The 20,977-nt window shown below is 35.7% G+C and overlaps 1 protein-coding gene across 1 annotated transcript in view; it reads left to right on the top strand.

Annotated features, from left to right (window-relative positions):
• Window positions 1–20,977, top strand: part of CSMD1 (CUB and Sushi multiple domains 1) — a 2,584,888-nt gene that overhangs the window by 1,938,372 nt on the left and 625,539 nt on the right. The window contains exons 23-24 of the mRNA XM_006895025.1: window positions 10,365–10,556; window positions 11,595–11,721. Coding sequence (XP_006895087.1) covers window positions 10,365–10,556; window positions 11,595–11,721 — 319 coding nt within the window. The remainder of the gene's footprint in view (window positions 1–10,364; window positions 10,557–11,594; window positions 11,722–20,977) is intronic.

The following is a 20,977-nucleotide window of genomic DNA, read 5'->3' as shown; positions in this document are numbered from 1 at the left end:
AATAATGGTTTTATTCAATATTTATTCTTATGGGACTGAGTTAGTTCACTTAACATAATGCTCTCCAGTCTCTTCAAAGTTAGGTAATAATTTACAAAATCATTGCTCCTGTCTGCTGCATATTATTTCATTGTGTGACTATACCATAATTTTTCAACCCATTTATTTGTGGTTGGACATTTGGGATATTTCCAGAACATTGGTGTACAAATCTCAGTTTGTGCCTAGTCCTCCTTTACCAAGTAGTGGAATAACGGGGTCACATGGAATTTCTATGTTCCACTTTTTGAGGAAGCACCAAACTGTCTTCCAGAAAGGTGATACTATTTTACAATCCCATCAACCATGATAAGAGTATTTACTTTGATAACAAGTCTCTTTTTCCTAAAAGTACAGAGGTTTTAGATATAATTATGAATTGAAAGGATAATAATATTTTATTTTACATACAGTTTGGGGAGTTCGATATTTATATGTAGGGTTTTTTAATGCTTACAATAATAAGTTGGTAGAGGGTGGGGAAAGAAGTCTACTAAAAGATTGCAAGACTCTCGAATTAATGTTTATAAGAAAGTGAATTATCTTACCAGCAATGGTCATGCAAACGCACAGCTTTTCCAGGTGTATGGTGATGCTGTGTTGTCAAGCCTCATGGCCCTGAGGAAGTCAAGATCCTGTCAGTCTACTTGCTCTTAAGTCACCAAGACAGGCTTGGGGATTACTGAATCAGAGTTTATGAAACCTGCATTGGAAGCAAGTGGCAGAAGGCTTCCCTCCTGCCCCTTTATTCTTTTGCAATTTTTAAAAATATATATGTATGGCTTATGTAACCTTGATTTAGTTTTCCACAGTGGAACAAAAGGCTTGGAACTGGATTTTTTTGGGCGCTTATGCTGGATAAAAGAAAAATATTCTGCGATAGCTGTGTTAAGAAATTTGGCTTTTAGCTCATCCTTCTTTTCCTCTTTCAAGTTTCCATTGTTGAGCTCTAAAATAGCAGCAGTTAAAAAATTAGACCTAAAGCTTTTCCTGAGGTTTTCTTCTAATGTTAGGGGCAGACCGATTCATAGAATGGGAATTTATTACTTTTCCCCCCCATGAAGCGTAAGGTCTACATTAGTGAATTTTAAAGTGGAGGGGTTCTCAAAAACTTTGTCTTTGAACTTTGGCTGAAAATTTAGGATAAGTGGAAAATATTCTAAGGAAAAGAGAAACAAAAACATTTAAAGTTACTTTAATAAAGTAAAAATTATATACATGTGTAGGCATTTATAAACTTTTTATTTGTTTATTGGTTGCCATTTCCGGTAGCTGTAGTGGTTGCTACTTGAGAGAGAGAAAGAGTACAGGAGCTTGGTGAGTTTGCCTGTGTGTTTTGGTGTGAAGTGTTTGGGGAGGGTGATATGCTGGTCAGTGTTGGAAAAGGAGAAGAGTGATACTGTGGTTGCAGAAGATTTTTTTCCTTAAGATTATTTAACTAAGATGTTTGTCATGAGGAACAGAAAAAAACTGAGCAAAATGATTATATATATATAGAGAGAGAGAGAGTGAGAGAGAGAGAGAGAGAGAGAGAGAGCGCGAGAGAGCAGAGAGTGAAAAAGTTTGGCTGTATTTCCTAGCTAGGATTATGTTGATGGGGCTGACTCTTGCAATAAGTGTATGGCAGTCAGGAGGGTAGGAAAAGGGAAGAGGGCTTTGAGTCCTGGGTGAATATTAATGGAGGGGACTCCTGTGGTGAGACGATATTTGCATATGGCAGAAGTAGGGGGGGGCTAGAGCAGAAGGAATTGATGAGAGATCAGTGGGATCAAAAGTGAGGAAATTTTGATCTGGAAGGCAAGCAGGCTTAGAAGGAGTTAAAAGAGTATTCTGTAAACTTTTGTTATAAGACGCTTGTCTGAGATGGTATTACCAAATATTACCTAGGCCTCCACAAGAAAAATACTGATAACCCAATTACAAAATGGGTAAAAGACATGGAAAGAATTTTCAAAGAGGAAGATATTCAAATGGTAAACAGATACATGAAGATATGCTCCAAATCACTGGTAATAAGAGAGCTGCAAATGAAAACCACAATGAGGTATCATCTCACTCCTGTAAGAGTGGCAAAGTTTAACAGGGCAGCAAGTAATAGATGCTGGAAAGGATGTGGCAAGAATGGAACTCTTATACATTGTTGGTGGGATTGTAAAATGGTGAAACCATTCTGGAAGAGAGTTTGGCACTTCCTCCTCAGAAAGCTGAACATAGAAATTCCATATGACCCAGCTATTCCTCTACTTGGAATATACCCTGCAAATATGAGAACTGAAGCACAAACTGAGATTTGTACACCAATGTTCATAGCAGCAGCATTTACCATAGCGAGAACATGGAAACAGCTCTTATGTCCAACCATAAATGCATGGATTGAAAAATTCAGGTACATTCACATAATGGAATACTATGCAGTACACATGAAGGACTGGAGAGCATTATACTGAGTAAACTAACTCAGTCCCACAAGGATAAAGGATAAATATTGTACAAGACTTTCATTGTAGAATGAGTATAAGGATCCAGCAAGTGTGGGATAGGCTGGAAGCAGTGGGACGTGGATATACAGGAGGAAGAGGGGATTATACATTTTGATTGGGGATAGGGAGGGAAATGGAAAGAATTTGTTTGAATTAGTATTAGAATTATGTAAAGAAAATAGTTTAAAAAAAAAAAGAAAGCTAAAAGAATTTGATACATTTCAGCAGAGAGCAGAAACCAAAGCCTGAATATTGAGGATTTCTGATCATTTGCTATTGTTTTGGTAGAAATTGTCAAATTCTCTGAAAGTGTTGAACTCAAGTGTCCCATTTTAGGGCAATTGAGGCCTATTATTTAATGGATATTGTGGCTATATCATGTCTTTGTAATAAGAGAGTATCAAGGGAGTAGAGGAGACACTCCAGGGGAGGGTACCAAGAAGGGCAGGATTGGCTGGCTCCTATGGAGATAAGTAGTAGTGTTCACAGGGCCGGGGGGAGGGGAAGAGAGAGAGAGAGAGAGAATATTAAGGGGGAAAGATGTCCATAATTCCGTAATTCCCTTTTGTCCTCATGAGAAGAAGTTCTTATCATGATATGGGCATCCCCAGGATCTTGAGAGACCTGCCAGCTGGGCTGAAGGTTCTACCTGGCTTAATGCTAGGATTTTTAGAGAGTTTGAAGAGAGCAGGAGAGCTGAGAGAGGAGAACCATTCACCACTTAAACTAAATTGGTCTGGTGTTGTTCAGAAGGTCAACAATTGCAAGAGAAAGAAAGCCCTGGTGACGGACGAGTACCCTCTCACCAGTTCAAAGTGGGACAGTCAGGAGGCAAATCAAGCCTGTGGAGGAGCAAAAACACTTAGGTTGATCTAACATATCCCAGGTTCGTTCCTTTAGGACAAGAAAGAGGGACACAAGCCAATTTTGTGCAGTTTCCAGTTAACCTCAATATAGAATCAGGAAAGACTCCATTCCCATATCTTGTAAGCAATAGGAAGTACAGGAAGGTCACTGGCTTTCACTGAGGTTATCAGTGAGCCAGGGTGAAATCTCTAGTTTCTGGGGATTAGGTTTACAAGGAGGTAGGAATAGGAGGGAGGGAAGGAAGGAGGGAGAGAGGGAAGGAGAGAGAGAAACAGAGAGAAAGGGAGGGAGGGAGGGAGGGAGGGAGAGAGAGAGAGAATATGAATGAATATAAATATTAGAAAATCGGGGTTTGTTGACTCCTGACAGGTACCCCTCCTGCATTTGAGCAACAGAAATGTAAGGTCCCAGAGGAAGGACAGAACTCAGTTCAGGCCAAGAAAGAGTTCATTGAAGAGAAACTGCTGGACTCACTATAAAATAGAGAACAGCAACTACTTCAGAACGGAGTATTTTATTATCTTAAAAGGAAATTGAGGAGGTAGGATGTTTGCAGCTACTTGGTACAAGATAAGAGGCTGGAGATAGTTACTCCTGAGAAAGGGAGGTAAAATAGTTTTGCAGCTTTAACAGAGATAAACAGAGTTGCAGCTGCTGCTTTGATCATTTCTGTGGCTGTTCTGGGGGAAGAGAGAAAGAGCAGCTTTGCAGTCCTAACACTGTTAAAGTGCAAGAAATTTTGAGAAAACAAAATTCATTTCAATGAACTTGAAATAAGAAAACTGCATTTTATAATCTGCATACAATATTAAATTCTACCAGAGACCAGGAATATATATTATGTAATGACATTAGGTAGACTTAGAGACTTCAGGTATTTACTAATTAATCATAAGATATTTTAGAAAATAATGAATTTCAAGATGTCATCAAGGACTTAAGTGATCTATTGAAAAAAATTACAGAAGGCATCATATCAGAAGAAGTATCAGACAGCTGGTAGTAGAAAGATCATAAATAGCTTGCTTTAACTTATCTACCTGGCAAGATATGGAAAGAAAAAGAAAAAAAAATAAATTTGGTTGAATAATATGAGAAAAAGCAATACAATTTATTCCTCTTAAAATCCAATATAGATAAATTTTAGCAGACATTTTTGTTGATATATCTGTGTTTTTTTATTTTTTAAGCACTTCTTCCACCCTTGTAGATAGATAGACAGATAGATAGACAGATGATAGATAGATAGATAGATAGATAGATAGATAGATAGATAGATAGATAGATGATAGATAGAACAACCAAAACACCTGCCTAGGCTTTACTGAAAGCTTTAGAGTGGAAAAACTAGCAGGAGGTAGTCATCAGAACAGAGCAGGGAAATACCACATGGTTCAAAATTGGGGAGCATTTACACCAGGGCTGTGTCCTATCTCCATACCTTTTCATTCTATATACGGAACAGATTATCTGGGAGGCTGGGTTCTATCAGGAGAAATGTGGCATCAGGATTGGAGGAAGACTCATTAACAATTTGCATTATGCAGGTGACACAGCCCTGCTTGCTGAAACTGAAGAGGGCCTGAAGCACTTGCTGTAGAAGGTGAAGGACAGGAGCCTTAAATATAGATTGAAGCTCAACATCAAGAAATCAAAGATGTTCACCAACGGGCAGATTAACAGCATCATAATAGATGATGAAAAGATTGAGATTGTTAACAGCTTCAGTTTGCTTGGCTTCACAATCAACACTCTTGGTGCCAGCAGCCAGGAAATTAAAAGACAAATTACATTGTGAAAGTCCATTGTTACTAAAGAGCAATGATGTTGGTCTGGAGAATAAGGTATACCTGACCCAGGCCATGATCTTTGCAATTACTTTCTTTGTGTCAGAAACCTGGGCAATGACAAGGGATGATAAAAGAATTGATGCTTTGGTGCTGGAGAAGAGTATTGAATATACCAAGGGCAGCTAGCAGAACAAACATATTCATTCTGGAGAGGGTGAAAACAGGCTGCCCCTTTGAGGCAAGGATTCTGAAGCTTCATCTGACATATTTTGAACATGTTGCAAGGAGGGTCCAGTCTTTGGAGAGGGACATTATGCTTGGCAAGGTAGAGGTACAGTACAAGAGAGGAAAACCCTTGATGAAATAAATTGATTCAGTGATGGGGTATGGAAGTAGGTGTGTCAGAGACAATAAGGTTGTCACGGGATAGAACAGGGTTTATCGATGTTGTATTTAGGTTCGCTGTGAATCACAGGTGATTCGATGGGATGTAACAATAACAATATAGTAAATTATCCACAGAACTCATAATTCTAAACAAATTGGACAATTCATAATCCACAGAAGGAATTTTATGCCATTTTTAATCAACATACACCAATATAATTGTTTTATTAATATTTGTTATAAAAACAATGTTATCCAATATCCTTCTGTTTAGCCACAAGAAAAACATATATTTCCAAAATGTAAATTCGTGGGTAAATTAACTGAACCACTTCCTAGCTTAAATCATTCCTGATTAGGAGTTCCAAAGCTTAGTTTAAAAGCATTACATGAAATATATCACATTTATTTCATTTTAGTCTGAATGAAGCCTTTATCACCGCTTGACAAGTGTAAATGATGCCGGGCATTTATGCAATTAAAACAAATGCTAAATTATCTAGGTTTTTTGTATCTGTTACACTTGGATTTAATAATATAATATTTTATAAAATTGCACTCTCAAAATACTTACCTAATCAGCAGTTTTAAAATCTTAACCTCCATGCAATTAGTATCCCTTGAAAAATAAAACACTGAGTTCCTGATAGTGTGGATTTTAATATGACAGGTTGTGGTAACCCCTGAGATTCTGCTTTTAATAGTTAGCAATCCACAATGCAATTGTCACATTCATCACTTTTCACATTCCGATTGTCACATAGGACATTTTCTTTATCACAGGATTTTCAGGGTCCCATTGGCACTTGAGATTATAGCTTTTGCAGAGTTTTTCATTAACCCAGTGATCTTAGAGATGGCACAAATCAGACAATACCGCTGTTTATTTTTTAAGTCACTGTAAATCAAAGTCAACTCAATGGGAACTAACAGTAACAAGGCAACAATAATAAGTATTTTCTTTTTACTTTTTTGTCTATATTTCATATAACTGGATTAAATGTTTTCAGTTTATTCTCATTGACACTTGATATTCAACATATCTAATTGGAATCCAAAATGATCCCTAGAGATGTTATTTATCATTGATTTCCTAGTTAAAAAACAGCTGATGAACATCACTTCTTCACTAATCTCTTAGCTCCCATGTTTGTTGTCTTCTTCAAACCCCAAAGTCAATCAAACCAATAATCATGAAAACAATAAAATATCTTTATTACCCATATTAGAGCTAAAACTAGGGGAACCTTTAAGTGTTTGAGGATGTTAAAGGAGGTAGAGGACATTTAAGGTCCCTTGTTGTGTACCATCAAGCCAGAACTGACTCATATCAGACCCTCTGGTGAGTTTTCAGAGGCAGTTAGTCTCATTAGAGGAAATTGCCCATCCATCTTCTGCAGAGCAGCTAGTGGCCTTGAACCCTGTACTTTGGGATTATGGAGCAGCTTCTAGGCCACCAGAGCTCCTTTGCTACCCTTATTGTCAATAGTTGTTATAATTTATATAATAGATTTTTTTTTCTCCACTTGTGTTGACACTGTGAAGACTGATTAAATGTAACCTGATATTATTGCTATCCTTGGAATCAAGACTCTTATTATATCTTTTTTAATTCTTACTTCACCTTTATGAACTTTGTTGGTAGCGGAAAGGGCAAAATTGATATAATTTTATATTTTTATGTATTTTCATCTTGAAGTGAAATTCATTTTATTTCTTTTAAATCCAGTAGGTTTATTGTAAAGACATCCCTGGTAAATCTAATGTTCGCATTTTATAGATATAAAGCTTCTTTAGCTTTCTTTATGAAAATCATCAAATTTATACTCTCTTCTCTATATACAATAGTTGCAAACCCAATCTGATTTTTAGAGATCAAGAGTGTACAGTTTTATTGTTAACCATGAATTTTCCTACTGAAAGTTATCTCAAAATCAAAGTGTGAGGAACTGAGTAGAAAATATCAAATTGATATTTCGGTTTTTTGTTTGTTTGTTTGTTTGTTTTTAACTAAAGAAACTCAGATGGAAATAGAAAAAAATATACCATGTGATACTTCAATTTTTTTAATGATCAATATTTGCATCATGATGTGAAATTAGAAACGTTACTGTAGTACTATCTTCACCGATGACCTTAAAATATGACCTCACATAAAAGCAATATACAGCTTTCAGTACTGCAGGATTTAAATTTTCATTTCTGTCATCTATATCTTTGAATTTAAGAGCGTAGTTTGATGAAGTCATTACAGTGATTCATTTACGGAATTTGTACTGTGCACGGAGTTGCTTGAGAGCCTCATAACTGTGTACCATGAAGTACGTGGCAGGAGGTAATTCATGACTCTCCAGTCCTTTGTAGTCAGGAACAACTTTTTAATTTCCTATGAATCTTAAAGTCTTTGAGCTTTGGGATGTTGGTATGAAGGCTCAGTACACTTGATCTTGAGTTAGAATAGGCAATGGTAGAAAATGGCTGAAAACATATCAGTAGCACTAGACGGTGTATTCCACCCTCTCAAATGTGCCAAGTTGTGTGAAAGAAGATTTAAAAGTAACAGAAATGCTAAGTATAGTCAGTTAAGACTAGGAGACTGTGTTTCCCACTATTCTTAATTCACATTGTGTTTCATATAGTCATTTCCATTAATTTGGTGGTGGTGGTGTTATGTGCCATTCATTGGCCTGTGACTCATATAGACCCTATGTACAACAGCTCTGAACCCTGTTCTATCCTGAGTCAACCTTAATGTCTCCTGACATACCTACTCCCATTACCCCAGCCATCTCATTGAGGGTCTTCCTCTCTTGTGCTGTCCCTCCACCCTCCCAAGCATGATATCCCTTTCCAAGGACTTGTCCCTTGTTGCAACATGTCTAAAGTATATCAGATGAAACTTCAGAATCTTGGCTTCCAAGGCACAGCATGGCTTCACTCTCTCTAGGATGAACCTGTTTGTTTTCCTAGTAGTCTATAGTATATTCAGTACTCTTCTCTAGCACCACACTTCAAAAGCATCCATTTTCCTTCCATATTCCCTAGTCACTGCCCAGCTTTCTGAAGCATAGAACGTAATTGTGAAGACTATGGCCTGGATCAGGTGCACCATAATCTCCACAGAGATATTGTTGCTTTTGACTACTCTGGAGATGTCCTTGACAGCAGACTTATGTTTTATTAAATTAATTACCATTGGACTATGCCAATCATTACCGTGTGTTTTCAGGTCCCTCTAGATCTTCTCCATTTCCTTTTCTCCATCCCTCCACCAACTAAATTGTGCAAACATGTGATTTCCCTTCTACCTATTATCACCTGTCTGTTCTCTTTCCTTCCCCTCTTGGATCCTCATACAAGTTTTAATAGTTATCCTTCTATTTTTACAATAATTGTTTTATGCAGTATTTGTCCTTATGAGACTGTGTTAGTTCACTCAGCATAATGCTCTTCTCCCAAGTTATATAGTAGTTTTCAAAATTGTTGCTCATGAGTGCTGCATAGTATCGCATTGTGTGAATGTACCACAGTATAACCAGTAGAACAAAAAAGATGTTTTAAAGCCCCCAAACTATAGAAATACCAAGAGTAGTACAGAGACTATGGAAAGTAATTTGGGGCTTTTTCAAAATGGTGGAAATAGAAATATCATTTGACCTAGAAATTCCACTTTTGGCAAAGAATGGGAAAAGGGTGGATAGATAATGAATAGTACCAGATCAGATAATGGAAGAACTGCCTGAAAGGAATATCTAATAAGACAATGAAATGTCAATAGACAAGAGGTGCATTGTGAGGAGGGTTGTTGGGGAGTGTAGGGTGGAAAAGATGTAAAACAATTAAAAAATTTAAAATATTAATAAAAATAGAACAAAACAAAAACCCCAGACTATGGCATTTACTATAAAAATTCAACATATCAATTGAAATTGTAGATTATAACTGGTCTAATGAATGATAATTTGCATCTATTTAGAGAACAGTCTTAATATAGATTTGTAGATAAAGAGTTGCACTATCAACCCAAAGAAACGTAGTTCAAATCCATCATTTGCTCTTCAGGAGAAAGATGTATAATCACCTCTTTTAGAATTAACAGCCTCTGAAAACCCACTGAAGAGTCAGTTATAGATTGTTTCTGACTAGACAACACAACAAGGCATTCTTAATATGGAAATAATGAGTGAAAAACATATACATGAGTCAATTCTGGTCCATGACAATCCCACGTGTGCCAGAGTATCATCATATTCTTTAGGGTATTCAGTGCATAATTTAGTGGAAGCAGATTTTTTTTTTAGAAGTCTCTGGATGAATTCAGAGTTTCAGCATTTAGCTAGAAGTTGTGCTATGTACGCTATCTACGACTCTGATATATAAACCAATATATCATCATCTCATTGCATTGAGTCAGATTACACCCTCCACTGGGTTTCAGAGGCTGTAAATCTCATTAAATTAGATTGCCAGTTTTTCTCCTGAGAAGTCACTGATAGAATTGCATAGCCAGAGAAGCACATGCAGCTTTGGGTCGGTAGTGTTAACTCCTTAAAGACCATTCCACCACCCTTTCCTATTAAGTAAAGAGATAGGAACAAGTATGGTTATCAAGTTTGAAGAAACAATATAATGTTGACTGATACAACCAAAAACAAAGTTTGTTATTTATACCATTCTTTTTAAATGAAAATATTTTCATGTATATACTTTAAAGAAAATTAGACAACTCAATGTATTTCACCTTTATTTGAATGCTCACATGCATTCTTAGTTACATATTTCCTTTTTTCCTTCCTCATAGGTTTTGATCTAGTAAAATGTGAAGATCCAGGCATCCCTAACTATGGATATAAGATTAGAGATGAAGGCCACTTCACTGACACAGTGGTTCTATACAGTTGTAATCCAGGATATGCCATGCATGGCAGCAGCACGCTCACCTGCCTGAGTGGAGACCGAAGGGTCTGGGATAAACCACTGCCATCTTGCATAGGTAAGTTTGAGAACCAGTTTAGATTATTGTACAAAAATTTAGTCTAAAACAATAGCTACCTATTTTTTTTACTTAAAGCTTTTCAAAGAGGGCAATACATGTGTGCACATATCATACATATATATACACATACATATATATGCATATATATACACATACATATATATGCATATATACATGTGTATACACATATATACACGTATATACACACACACATATACATATATATACGTGTGTGTGTGTGTGTGTGTGTGTGTGTGTGTGTGTGTGTATTTGCTGTGATTAAGTAGCCCGGAATGGTTGTGGTGCTGTGATGCTGAATTCTGTGTCACTGGAGTACTGAATGCCATAAAGGTTACCCATGGGGGACAGTGTTTGGTGGAGCTCCCAGATTAAGACATACTTGGAAGCAGGAGTGGCATCTACTTCCTAAACAACATGCCTCTGGAAACTTTATGAACTTTTAAAAATTATGATAGTTATTGAAAGGGTTCAGGTCTTTTGTTCAGAGGGTCTTTATGAGCTGTGCTTGACCCTACAGTAATAAAAAACAATAACAAGTTATATATATATATATATATAAATTCATATATAAATTCATATATATATTTATATATATAAATATAAATATATATAATTATATATAATTTATATATGTATAAATTCAGTTTTTCCAGTTTATGTTTCTCCATATTCTGAATGTCTGTGACATGTTTTTCAAGTATTAGAGACAGGGGATTTAGTATAATTGTATTTAAAATATATACTATTTTATTGTTATGATTAAAACATGGGTGTTTTGATGTTCTATTTTCTCAACTTCAATTACATAGAGTTGTTATCAGAGTATTGGTTGGGAAAAATAAAGAGATTAATGAAGAGAACTTATATAATAATTTTATGTATATAAAATGTAGAAATGATTGTTTTTAAAAGCTTTAAAACTTGGTTTGGCTTAAAAAACTTTAAATAGTTTTAAATAATGCTATGCACTGTAATACATAAAATTAATTTTCACATTTTCTAAATATTTTACAGCGGAATGTGGTGGTCGGATCCATGTTGCCACTTCAGGGCGTATATTGTCCCCTGGTTACCCAGCTCCTTACGACAATAATCTTCACTGCACTTGGATTATAGAAGCAGACCCAGGAAAGACCATTAGGTATTTGTTCCATTTTGTCTGGGTGTTCATGATATTTCTTATACTAAAAAAATAGGTATAAATTGTTGTTGTTGTTAGAGATTGTCAAGTCATGTATGCCACGGAGACCTTATGAACAACAAACCTGAACCCTGTCCTATCCTGTGCCATTCTCACAATCTTTTTTACACTTGAGTTCACTGCTGCAGTTAGGTGTGAGTGTATTTATTATCTAGGCTAAGAACTTTCAGAGCTAGAACAGCAAACTTAAAAGTGTAGCTAAAATTTTCTTTGACTCACCTTCTTACATTAATATACTTTAAAAGATTGTATTTAGTTATATATAATATAAATTCATATAAACTATCAGTATTTTGAGTTAACTTCTGTAAAACCTTGTGCCTTTCAAACATATTTTCTCTAAATAGAATTTTTTCCCCCTTCCTCCTGGAGTGGCTTGACAGTATTTTCTGTTTTTTCTCTGTGCTGGATGAATCTCTGAAGATGACTTCTCTGCCTTCTGGTGGCTTAGTCCATAAGGAATTGCACTGCTAAACTAAAGGCAGCACATCTCTGGTGTTTTGAATAGACTAGCCACTCTCCCCGATCATGATAGACAATCTTCTCTTGTACAATTTACAGCCCTGGAAACCCAAAGGAGTCAACTCCAACTTAATGTCAGTGAGTTGTTTAGAGTTGCCTTTAATAGGCTAAACACATTCCCCAAAGCAAAATTATAAACCATAAGCTTTACCATTGTGTCAGTGCAGAGTCATATTGACCTTCTATCAGTTTCCAAAAGTATAAATCTGAATAGGAAGAGAGAGCCCACCTATCTTACATGAAGTTGCTGATGGATTCAAATTGTAGAATACACTTGACCTTTGGTTAGCAAGCTAACACACTATGATCTATGCCTCTAATTTATGTGTGTTCACTTATTAGAAGGATTCTTACTAAGAAAGAAGGGAAATGTTTCAAGTTTCTGTTTGAATTTGCAAAAGGTAATTTATTAAAGCAATTTTCTTGATCAAGACAAGAAAGGCATGATAAAATAGAGTTTGCCTCTTAATGAGAAGACCAGCAAAGCCATATTAAAAAGTGGACTATATCCAGAGATGCAAGTAATTTAGGTCATTTTGTAAGCTATCAGTGAAGTAGACTGCCATTGAGTCTGAAACAATGGAGTAGAGGATGGCAGAGATCTTGAGGAAGAAGGAAAGTTTCAGTCTACTTTCCACAGGGTCACTTTGAGTCATAGTTGACTCTACAGTACCTAAAACAACAAATCCAAAAATTACAGATAATGTGAAAAATATCTCTATGTGAATTAACATGTACAAAGTATTGTAAATTATAAAATAAAATTATTATCCTATTTGAAATAATTCAAAATTATTAAGTGAGAATTTTAAACTGTGAATAAACAAGCCAACAAAAGTCTATTTTTAAAGCTGGTTCTCTTTGTTCTAATCTGGAAGTTATGTCAAAATAACACAATAAGAAAAAATCCAAAAAATTATTTCAAAATAAGTTTCTTTAATTATAGCTCTTAGTGAAATTGAAGAGAACATGTAATCCTCAGAAATACTTCTTAAAATCTTTTTCTACTTCAATTAGCTTTCCTCTGTCATTACAGTTGTTTCTAAATTACTCTACATTTTAAAAAATCTTATTCTTTTTTCTGGTTTTTTTCTTAATTCACATGCCTTTGATTCTTGCACTCTTCCCCTGGAGGGTTTTGTCTCACCAAAGAATAAGTGATCCTCTCTGGTCAAGGAAGCTCCTCCAGAATATACAGGTAGCTTAAAAATAAAATAAAAGCTAGAAATACCTTTCTGGGGAGGTTAAAGGCTGAAAACATTAAAAAATTAATAGAAACATATTGTTGTAGTTGCTATGTTCTATAAAGTCAACTGTGATGCACAATGATCGTAAGAGGTCCAACAGGTAGAACTTTGCCCTATTCGACACCTTCATCAAAATCTTCATCTCTCTCAAATGCATTGTTACAGGCTCTGTGCCAATCCTTCTTTAGCTGACCCTCTACCCTTCCCAAAATGATGTCTTTTCCAAGGACTGTCCCTTCTTGACAATGTCTCCAAAGAATTGAGACAAAGATCCCTCTTCTTGTACTTCCTACAAGACAGATGATTTTTTTTTTTTCCTTTTGGCTGTCTATGAGACATAATATTCTTTTCCAAATAGATACTTTTGAATTTTGGTGTTGGAGAATGATATTGAAAAAACTGAATAATTTATTTTAATTAGAGATCGTCAATAGATGGTACTAAAACTTTATAACTTCGTGAGACAAAATTAAATGAAGTGCAACAAAAGAATATGTATGTTCTTCTCCATGATGCACAGTTTTCCCTTGTTGTGTATATATATATATACATTTTCCCCCAATTTCATTTTCTTTTAATATGGCTTTGCTGGCCCTATGAGGGAGATTTGGTGACACGGTCTACAGTTAAGAGTGTTGCTAATCCAAAGACGGAGCATTGATGATGTTTCTAAGAAATAGAAGAAAGATGAGTAGTCTTTTCATGTTATGATTTATAGCTTCATAGAAATTCCGTGGAGTGTTGCTGTGAGTTATATTCAATGCCACTGTGTCTAAAAATGAGAAAATTAGACTAGAAGGCATAGAACCATGAATGTCTCTGAAAGGGCCAGAGGAAATGAGAATAGCATAGCCCCTAAGAGCAGAAAGCAGATAAAGAACCTGTAACCCAGCCTCATGGTGCCTCTGGAGCCACAACAACAGCAAGAGGTATGTTAATTCGTTAATTCATTGCTGACTCATAGACTCACAGTTGTGATTCCAACAAAGGTATTTATCAGGGAAGAATGTCGGAGAGTAGGGGAGGCAAAGAATATCTCACACTACAAGTCCAGATTTTAGCCCAAGTTCCAAGACTCAATTGTTCAAATAGTCCAGGATCTGGCTTCAGTTTAGCTGTCAAATCCAAATCATCCAGCATAAATCAGCTTCTCCTGTAAGCATCTGGCAAGAAAAACAAACACCTTTAACTGTGGCCTTATTTCAGCGTTCCTCTGCTTACACTTTATCAGTTTCTCCACAGCAATGCCAGAGTCTCTCCAACACAATCACCAGCATCTTGCCAACAGGGTCTGCTCCAGTTTAACTCAAGTCTTGCCACCCCAAGTCTTGCTCACCTCAAGTTTTACTACCCTAAGTCTTGCTCACCTCAAGTTTTACTACCCTATGTGTGTAAACACCTCTTTCTCTTATCCTAGTCCCACACCTGTGCATGATTTGCAAGACTGTCCACAGTTAAGGTAGCTAGAGACCAGAGGGGGTAACTTTGATGACAACACCACAGTGAGTTTATTTCTTTTTAATTCTGGTCTAGGATTTGTAATCTACAATCTTGTAAGGCTAGGTGTTTTAATACCTCAACCTTGTAAGGGTTTGCTATCCACATAGGATGACAGAAATGATGAGGATAGTAAAGGATCAGGCTAGGTTCTGATTTATTTTTCATAGGGTTGCTATGAGTTATAGCTAGTTCAATGGCACCTAGCAACAATCCACATAAGAACCAACAGGATATTGGTTTGTTTACTATCCACATTAAATTAAAATGTCTGGTTAATAATCTACCTAAACGACTAGTTTATGAATGTCATACCATAAAACTAAGGATTCTTTCTATTGAAATAGAAAATTTTGTAAAAGTTTTTGAGACCGAGGAGAGGAGTAAACCTTTTAGATATATGTACTTAGACTGAGATTCTCCTTACTGTTGTCATTGTGTACCACTGAGTCAGAAATTACTCATAGCTGACACTCATTGAGTTTTAAGAGGCAGGTAATCACACAGGAAGACATTGACCATTCTTTCCCACTAAGCATCTTGTGGACTTCAACCATGTGCCTTTGAGATTGCAGCACAGCTTATCACTAGGCCACTAGAGCCCCCAAAGTTGTAATAAAGGTTAAGGATTGTAGCACTCAGCCAATAACACTACCTGAGCTGATAACACTCAAGAGTGTGAGAAATAGTGGCAAACACAGATCAAAAAAGTGGCAGAGAATGCTTGTCAAAGTGCGTGGTAGTTCACATAAGACTAGCAGACAGTGATGGTGAGCAGGGTTGGCCTATGGGCTAGAATAGGGTATCTCTAGGCAAAAGCATTGACTTTGGAATACACCATAAAGTTATTAGCAAATACTTTGTCTTGAGAGCTGTCATAATTCAGATCCAATCCTGTCTTGGGTTTAGGGTTGTCCAAAAGTTAGTGATTGTGAACAAGACTAACAAGTTCAAGGGATCAGACTCAGCCATGGAAAGAAGGCAGGGGGTGGGGGTGGGGGGAAGAGAGAGGGCTGGAGAACACGAGCAAGCAAGAAAGTAAGAGAGACAAGTTACCACACATATACATCAAACCCTCTTTCTCCAGAGATTTGTCCTATCTCCATACCTTTAAAATATATATGTAGAACAGATCATCCAGAAGACTGGGCTATATGAGGAGGAATGTGACACCAGGATTGGAGGAAGACTCATCAACAAAACCTGATATGTCTTGGGAAAAGGGCAACCAGTGTCCTCCATAAAAGCCTCAAAGCAAGAATAGCAAAGATTTTTCTCTCATACATTGTACATGTTACTAGGAGAGGCTACTCTTTGGAAAGGGACATGATGCTTGGAAAGGTGGAAGACCAGTGAAGGAAGGGAAGACCCTCCATGAGATGGATTGACATATTGTCTGACGCAATAGGTGCAAGTATGGTAGAGAAGATGAGGATGGCCCAGGATAGGACAGGTCTCAGATCAGTTGTTCAAAGAGTCTCTATGAGTCATACTGGCCTCTATGACACCTAACAACCACAATTAGTGCTTATGCATATAGTTTACTAGTATGTTATTCATTTTCTCCAAAATTTATTTCATTACTTTTATAAAATTATTTATAGCACCTTGAGAGTGGATAAGTGTGCCTGGTACAAACTATTACCATTTATTAATCTTTATATAAGATATGTACTAACTAGGGAAAAAAGAGTAAGGAACAGAAATTAAAGTATTTTTCTAAGGTAATCATATTATTTTATATCAACCCTTTCAGAATAATTTTTTTGTCCACAACAAAGATCAATAAGTTGATAGTTATTGATCTATTGAGACAAAGCTCAAGTGCATTTGAGTGATTGAATTAGAGTTCATAGTTCTTAGAAAAATCAATAGTGTTGCTTTTCTATTGAAAGAAATGAAATTAAGCATTAGTTCCTGATTTGGAACTCCTGAACACGTTTTTTACATAACATAAATTCTACTTACTGGTTTGGATATAAAAACATACTAGAAATTATGCTTACTAGAATGGCTTTTCATTCACCTAATCTACTCTTACAAAAGGAGAATGTAATTTTTTTCTTTCTTATAATGTCATTTATTTTTCTAGAGTTACTATGAACATTGTCTTTTACTAAAGGCAAAGATGATGCAAAGAATGATGAATTTGGTACTATAGCAGATAGTGTAACCACAATTATAATTAGTGAAGAAACTTCTTTAACATTGTGATAGAAAAAAGAGCAAATTAATAGCGAATGATTCAAAGTCATGAGCAATGTACAACTTTTATATCATATTGTACAAAGCAAAATGAGATGATAATGAAGCAGAAGGATATGGCATATACTAATTTGCTGTTCCAAAGTTTTTGTCTTATGCAGCTTTATAAATGAGAGTTCACATAATCAAATTAGTAATCTTGTTTTTAAAATTTCAGAAATAGGTCCCTTGCTAGTAAGGACACTGTTTTGTTACTGTGTACTGTCAAGTCAGCACCAACCCACGTTTGACTCTCTAGTAGCTTTTCAGAAGCAGTAAATTGCATGGGAGGAGGTGGACTATCCTTCTCTTGCAGAAGTTTTGGTGGATTCAAACCATATAATATAGGTTTAGCAGTGCAATTCCTTAGCTCTGGTGGCCTACTGGTAAGAAGCTGTGCTGCAATCCTAAAGGCACTCAGTTTGAGGCCACCAGCTGCTACAGAAGAGAAGGATGGACAATCTTCCATGAGATCAACTGCCTCTGAGTGTGATTAAAGGCCTCTGAAAACCCGCTGGAGGTCAGCTATGGGTCACTTACGACTCTATGATACACAACAAGAAGCCACCAGAGCTTTCATTATGGACATTAATTTTCATACTTTATTTTTCAAGTTATATAATATTGCTATACATTATTTTTCCTTAAGAGTGGATTTTGGGTAATGTTAAATGCTGTCGAGTTGTAGATGACTCAAAGCGACCCTATGAATGAAAGACCTGAACACTTGTATAGCTTTCATCGTTTCTCCAAGTTCATAGAGTTTCTGGAGGCAAGCCAGGAAGTGGATGCCACTCCTGCTTCCAAGCTTGCTTTAATCGGAGAGTTCCACCAAACACTGTCCACTGTGAGTAATTATTATTGCATTTGACACATCAGTGTCACAGTGTTTAGCATCACATCAACCACGAGTTCCCTCTGTACAGCAAATGGACAGGGCAGTGCTATACCACTTAGAAGAATGTTTGACCAAAACCAGGCCTGAGGGCTGCAGATTAAAATTACCCACCTTTGGCTTAGTAGCATCACTTTCTGTCCTCTAGGCCAACAGAGCTCTCTCTATGTTGTTGTTGTTGTTTGGTAATGACATTCTTAAAATAACAGAATATGTGATTCTTTGAGCTGAAAATTTTAGATTCATTAAAAAATAGCTTTTGATCTTAGCTGTGTTGAGTAGCTTACTCAATGTTTTATTTACCAGATATTTATAATATGAGATAAGAGGTTAATTTAAATATTAAAATAAAGTTCACTTAAATAGATTTCACCCCAAAGTATGAGTTTTTAATGTTAATATTTGTAATTCCAAAAATATAAGTGAAAACAGATTATTAGAAAATGGAAACAATGCTGATTTTAATCTTTAAGGGGTCTGCTTTAATTTCATTGAGGCCTAGTGTAATTATCAATCATATATTGTTTTGATCTAATAAGAATTCCCTAAATAGTCATTATGGTAGGGTACTTGGGTCTGGAAACGGTTTTTAATTTTAACAGATGTGTTGTAAAGCAGAATTTAATTAAAAGTCTAATCATAAAACATTGTAGTAAATTTAACCATATTATTATACGTAAACATTTCTTTAATAGATCCAGGGTATTCAATTGCTGAGGACACCTAAAATTTACATACAAGTATACTTCATTTTATTGTGCTTCACTTTATTGCAATTCACAGATTCTATGTTCTTTATCTATTGATAATTTCTGGCAACTTTGCTTTTGAGTATGCCCATTGGTGCCAGTTTTCAACCGTGTATGCCTACTTCATTTTCTGAGTCACATATTAGTAATTCTTGTAATATTTTTAAAAATTTTAATAATATTATTACATACTGAATGGTTTACAGCCGAGTACAATCATTACTTTTATATGCACAGGAAAACAAACAAACAAAAATGTTTATTATGTGCTTTACTGAAATATTTTTTTGTGGTTTGGAACTGAACTAAAAATATTTCCGAGATGTACTTGTAATAACGGTAACAAAATTATAAATATTTTCCACAATCAATAATAGTGGCTATGTTTTATATAATCATATGTGAATATTATCCCTCATTTTTAATTGCTTTTCTGCAATTCTAGTTGTTTGGGAACTCACTTTGAAAATATGTCTTCTGATAATAATTTTCTAGAAATTATTGTGCAATGTTGTTGAAGGAAGTTATTTTTAAAAGATTTTGCAGCATTAAAAAAATTCAAAACTTTATAATGATTATCTGAATGGTTCCCAATTAGACTTCTAAAGTAAGTGAAATTCATGTTGGTCATCTAGGTCACCTTTTATGAGCCCTTGTTCTGTCTGCACTTCAAACTGTAGAAATAATTAACATGATAATTCATCAGGACATTCAAAATTATTTTAATCTCTCTTCACATTACCTTGGAGTCAGAACCAACTAACACATATAGAAGGTTGCAAATCACAAGGGAGGAGATTATTCTTCTGTGCAACAGCTGGTGGGTTTGAACTACCATAGAGGCTGCACCTCTATGGATTGTGCCACCAGAGAGCAGCTGTCTGAGTTAGAAGTAAAACTCACTATGGACTTTGCCAGCAGAGTTCACTCTTATAGATAATATGTAAAGAAAAATGGGGGTTGGTTAGTTCCTATTTATTCCTTTCAAGTCTTGATGTCTAGCCTTTATAAAAGTGTTTAGACCATGGGTTGAATTTCCTTTGCAGACACAATGGATATATTTAGGATTTGGAATAAAAGCAAGCCAAATACCCCCTTTCTGTTAAGACTATAACTGACTATGATATATCATTTTGAAAGTTATGTGAGAAAATAACTAGTCAAGAAATTCTCAGTCATCAAAAGGAAAAATTAGAAAAGCGACAGTATTCCGCACACCCTCTCTGATTCGGGCTATGGGACTAGCTCCTGAGTTTTCTTTACACTGCTGAGTAGAAAAAGAGACAGAGGAAGAGGACTCTAGTCTTTACTGTACAAGGTTCTGATATGAACAATTTTAATTATCATAGTTTAGTTCAATAGCTTCAGTAACTCAACAAGAAGATTTTAATTTCTGATACCAAGGTATAATTACTGTGAGGAATTGCAAATTTCTATGCTAACTCTTAACTTCTCAAAGTTTTACTTAAATTAAAAATATGTGTCAAGATTAACTTCTCAAAGTTTTACTTAAATTAAAAATGTGTGTCAAGACCAGTGATTTATCTCATCACTCCTTACAAATTCTGCCAGGCTTTGTTCATTAGTCAGTTCCTTCACAGACAGAAAGTGTCTCACTGTGTGTGAGAAGCTCACATGAAATTTTCCAAATATGGATAATCAGAAGAAAAAAACTAACCAACAAAGATAAACACATAGCAAAGAAATAAAAAGAAGTTCAGTTCTACATGGAGGGAACTGTAGTTATAGGAGAACTAACTATAATGGGGATGTTCAGACAATCAAGAGATTATATATATATGTAGCCAGAAAGCTATAGAGGTGAACTTAGGACATACATAAGAAAAGCAGTTGTGAAGAAAAGACTGATTATGTCCCAGAGGGAGTGACCTGAAAACTCATAAAAGATAATACTTGGAACTATTTCTTAATACAGGAAGCATAGAAGATAAAATGTCCCAAACTTAGAATGGTAAATGTCAACTGTCAAAGACTTAGAAAATTAAGGCAACTCCAAATAATATACTTGTCATTATTTGTGA

This window comes from Elephantulus edwardii, unplaced genomic scaffold (genome assembly GCF_000299155.1).
Source record: "Elephantulus edwardii isolate Elephantulus edwardi_28Jun2011 unplaced genomic scaffold, EleEdw1.0 scaffold00154, whole genome shotgun sequence".
Lineage (NCBI taxonomy): Eukaryota > Metazoa > Chordata > Mammalia > Macroscelidea > Macroscelididae > Elephantulus > Elephantulus edwardii.
The sequence above is the reverse complement of the archived record's forward strand: the minus strand, read 5'-3'. Positions and strand labels throughout refer to the sequence as shown.